Below are 5,068 nucleotides of genomic sequence, written 5' to 3'. Positions count from 1 at the left end.
GTTTAAACAGTCCAGAACAGCTCTAAACAAATATGTGTGTGGATGTTGACGTGAGAGACAACAGGAGATGTACGTTTTCACTGGAGGAAGCGTTATTATGGATTATTGATTCACATTTTGTCCAGAAACTAAGTTTTAAAGTTAAAAGTGATGGATTTGTTTGCTACAAACACACAGCTTTTGTCTTCTCCAGATGTTAACTGATGGACTGGAGTGCTGAGGATTATTGTGATGTTTTTATCAGCTCTTTTGTACTCTCATTCTGACGGCACCCATTCACATCCATTGCTGAGCAAGGGACGCAATGCTACATTTCTCCAAATCTGATGAAGAAACAAACTCATCTACATCTCAGATGGCCTGAGGGTGAACACATTTTCAGCGAATTTGTGAACCATTACTTTAATGTCAAAGATCATGCATCCAGTAAATCATGTTAATTTTGAAGGACTTTTTTTAATTCTGGGACTGTGTTGGGTCACTTGTCCAAAGTGAAATCTGTTCTGAAGCAAAACCAGCTGAGAAGCACAGATTTGCAGAACTGCTGCCCATCCAGTGCCATTAGCCGAATAAAGTGAGACAGTGAGAGTCACCAAATGATCCATAAAATAAATGCAGCTCAGATGAATCATTTGCCTGCCAGCATACAAACTTGTGCATTACCCAGTGACGCATTTAGCACAGACAATTACCTCTCACATTTCTACAGAAAATAAACAAATCTCAAATCTATTCAATGCAAATCGAACTTTTGTGCAAACAAACCGGTCACATGCAACCTTACTTGTTTTATTTTGAATGCTTTTTCGTTTAGTCTTAGTTCAATTTCACTGATTAAAGCTTTATTTCACATCGTCTTGATCAAATTGAACAGTTGCGTATAAATAAACATGACATTCAGGTCACCGTAACAAACTGGAGAGAATGTGGAGTTTTAGGACACTAATAACAAATCGGCCTTAGTTTATAAGTTCTTAGAAGTTATTGATTTACTGATCAGAAATCCTGTTTTCACTCTTCTAGAACATTTTGTTTTGTCTTCGTCTGAGACAGCGACAGCGACGGCTCTTTCATTTAATACAGCTCATATTCATTTAATACGGCTCATATTTAATACAGGATTCTCAGGATGTTCAGCTCTAAAATATTGAATTGGCTTAATATTGATTGCTCTTTTATTCAGTACAACGTCCTCACAGGTCATTACGATGTGTGGTCTGAGCAAATCATTCTTTTGAGCTGGTTATTTTAAATGCATTGTCCAAATGATTCACAAATTGGTCCGAATAATTCATTAACAAATCATTCTTTATTTGAAGGAAACTGAATTTTTTAAAGAGCTTAGTCAGGTCTTAAATGTCCAGAAATGTGGGAAACTAGTTTGACTGTGTTTACAGCTGAAATGTAACTAACATATTTCAAAATTATTATGTAATATATGGTTTGTATTAAAATAATAATACAATTTGAAATAATACTTCATTGTTTTTAACATACAATGGGCTACTTAGAAGTTTGTTTGTCTTGACACAATTAAAATAATATATTATTTTGTAATATATTGCATGTAAATAATATATCATTGCTTTTTAGATAACAGTTCTACTTAACTAAGTGATGAGAATTGCAAAGAAAATGTGCTTAATTGTCACGAAAATGACGTCAATATTTGATTCATTTAATGAATCAATTCATTCATTTAATTTTAATAATTTTATTGTATTTTAGAGTGAAAAGTGACCCAGCCATGTTTTTGACCCAGACATTATTTTTGCAATATATTGTATGTATGTATTCAAATAATTTTTCTTTTTTTATTTGTTTAATTGTGTTTTTGTGGTCTTTCACAGTCATGAGAAATTAAAGAAAATGTGCTTAATTGTCATGGAAATTATGTCAATAATAATTGCTATTAAAGCTATTTATTTCTATATACTTTTTAATTAATTTTAATTGGTTTAAAAAATAAAAAAAGATGAGCCGATCCTGTTCCCGACCCAAGTTACAGTGTGAGAATATTTATGGTTCTGTACTCTATGGGAATGTGTCAAGGCTGATCTTCACAAAAAGCTGACTTTAGGAGGGGAGTTTACTCTAGGGTCCGGTGGGTGGGCGTAGGGTTTGTCTGTACTCTAAACTATAGGATTGAGCTGCTGAACACCGGTGGGTTTGACTGAAATCTGAGGCGGGTTTAAAAGGCTTCGAGCAGAGCCACAGACAGTCGAGGAGAGACATTTGGAGCTCTAGGTTGCACAGGCATTAGATCTTGATAATTAGAAATCGACGATTACTTGTTTGGAGACGCTTTGTAACTCTAAAGGTCTCCTTGAATAAGTCATGGGCAAAATGGAGATAGTTTATGATTCAACCCTTGTGGGATTTAAATCTCCAGCCTTTTGGTTACTAACACAGATAGTTAACTACTAGGTTTCAGCATCTCCAGTTATAGCGGAGCAGCGCGCAACGGGACACCGGCGTTTCCTTTTACGCACGCCGTTCGCTCGCATCTCAACGCGTCGGACTGCTGTTATTCTCGGCGAATCTTACAATGGGACACCTGAGCAACACGTCGCGCCCGGTCAACTCCACCGACCCGTTCGGACGCGACGAAGAAGTCGCGAAAATCGAGATCGCGGTCCTCAGCGTCACCTTCGCGGTCGCCGTGATCGGGAACTGCAGCGTCCTGGTGGCCGTTCACAACACCAAGAAGAAAACCTCCCGCATGCATCTGTTCATCAAACACCTGAGCCTGGCAGACCTGGTGGTCGCGTTTTTCCAAGTCCTTCCACAGCTGTGCTGGGAAATAACCTTCCGTTTCTACGGTCCGGACTTTCTGTGCAGGATCGTCAAGCACCTGCAGGTGATGGGCATGTTCGCGTCCACTTACATGATGGTCATGATGACTCTAGATCGCTATATCGCCATCTGCCACCCTCTCAAGACCCTCCAGCAGTCCACCCGGAGGTCCCACATCATGATCGCAGGCACGTGGGTCAGCAGTTTGCTCCTCAGCACCCCTCAGTACTTCATCTTCTCCCTCAGTGAGATCCAGAACGGCTCGGAGGTCTACGACTGCTGGGGTCACTTCATCCAGCCCTGGGGACTCCGCGCCTACATCACCTGGATCACAGCGGGGATTTTCCTCATCCCGGTGATCATATTGATGACCTGCTACGGATTCATATGCCACAGCATCAGGATGAACATCAGATATAAGACCAAGAAGACGCCTGCGGATGGCGCGCACAAGAACGGGCTGATCGGGAAGAGCTCTGTGAGCAGCGTCACCACGATCTCCAGAGCGAAGTTACGCACCGTCAAGATGACTTTCGTCATTGTTCTCGCGTATATCATCTGCTGGGCGCCGTTTTTCACCGTGCAGATGTGGTCGGTGTGGGACAAGAACTTCAGCTGGGATGGTGAGGCAAAAGATTTGATGTGCAAAGTAACACTTTTTCAGAACGTTCATATTTGAATATTTAAATGTAACATTTAATTTCACCACAAAATGATGCCATTATTGTATATGATGCTTAACAGATTAAGGTGCATTAAGCATGTACATTTTCTTTCATATATTTCATACATATTTATATTTTAAGTATTAAACATGCACCCTGCACCTTTAATTATGTTTACATAATGACTAACAGATTAATGGACAAGAGTTAAAACTGTGATGCACATTTTTTCTCATATAACATACATACATTTGAAGTGTTAAATATGCAAGGTTCATATCATTTAAACATTTAATTATATAGTTAACGAAAAGTATTATGTTCTAATGCTTAAGAGATGAATGCACATTCAAAAAGTTACAATTATTCATATATTTCATGCATATTTATATGTTAAGTATTAAATATGCATGATAACACTTTAGAATAAATTACATATCTTTATGTTAAAATGTAAAGTATTTTTGGGCAACATTTTATAACAACTTAAACAGGTAGTAAGATTAAAGTTAGGTAGTAATTATCATTAATATTTCATATTTACATATATATTAATATTGGATTGCGCACTGTACAAAGTGAAAATATGCAGTTATCTTATTTCTACCTGATCTGACCCTAAAAATACTGATTGATCTGGTCAGATTTATTTTCAAATTATTTTTATTCAAATTATTTATATTGAAATATAAATATAAAACATATTGTAATCATGGGGCGTGAATGTGGTAACAACATCTAAAAATATAAATTGCCCGCCTATACATTCATATGAATTTTAAACTAAACTCTTTATTAAAAGTGCCCATACTGTATTGTATTGTATTAAATGGTGATGTTCAGGATGTTTATAGGACAGCAGCTTTAATGAAGCTTACATTTAAAATGCAGTAACTGGCTGCTAATGGAAAGAAGTGCTAACATGTTAAATATCGTCTCTCAGATATGCTTATGAAGATGCTTTGAGAAATGAAGTCACGAGACTAGAATAGTGTGTCTAAAGAGAACAGCTGCTGATTTATGATGTGTAAATCTGCCATGACAATTCCACAGGAGCTTATGGGACGTTTAGCTAAACCAATTCTCCCCATTTTCACGTCGTAGTTTCAAGACAAATTACTTTAATCAAAACAAATGAATTATGAATTATTTTACACTAATATCTGGCAACACATTAGACTTATCGCCTTCTTCAGAATGACTGAAATAACCCAAATAAATTTAAATACATATATTTAATTTTTTATTGATAATTTTACCTGTATAAATAAATATTTGCCTCTTTTTGCTGAGGAAAAAAAAACACCATGTAATATAATATTTTTTTATAAAACACATAGTTTTGGTCTTGGATGCTGATTGGCTGATATAGTGACTCTAGATTCTGATTGGATGATGCATGTTCTAAGCTGTTGATAAAATGTTACATTATACATTATACAGTATATTAACTACTATTGCTATGTTGCTTGCTTGCATAATAAAAATTATTTGTTTATTATATATAAATAATAAATAATATTACATATTTATTTTTACGAATATCTGGCAACATAGTAATGCATAACACCTGGTTAAAGATTACTAAAGCCTAAGTTAAAACATTT

The 5,068-nt window shown here is 36.2% G+C and overlaps 1 protein-coding gene across 1 annotated transcript in view; it reads left to right on the top strand.

Annotated features, from left to right (window-relative positions):
• The first annotated feature begins 2,238 nt into the window (after window positions 1-2,238).
• The window catches only part of LOC107574231 (arg8-vasotocin receptor-like), a 3,898-nt gene continuing 1,068 nt past the window's right edge, over window positions 2,239-5,068 (top strand). Inside the window, exon 1 of the mRNA XM_016260686.1 lies at window positions 2,239-3,419. Coding sequence (XP_016116172.1) covers window positions 2,549-3,419 — 871 coding nt within the window. The 5' untranslated portion in view covers window positions 2,239-2,548. The remainder of the gene's footprint in view (window positions 3,420-5,068) is intronic.

This window comes from Sinocyclocheilus grahami, unplaced genomic scaffold, assembly GCF_001515645.1.
Source record: "Sinocyclocheilus grahami isolate Dianchi unplaced genomic scaffold, SAMN03320097.WGS_v1.1 scaffold2155.1, whole genome shotgun sequence".
NCBI lineage: Eukaryota > Metazoa > Chordata > Actinopteri > Cypriniformes > Cyprinidae > Sinocyclocheilus > Sinocyclocheilus grahami.
This window is presented reverse-complemented; position numbering and strand designations above follow the sequence as displayed.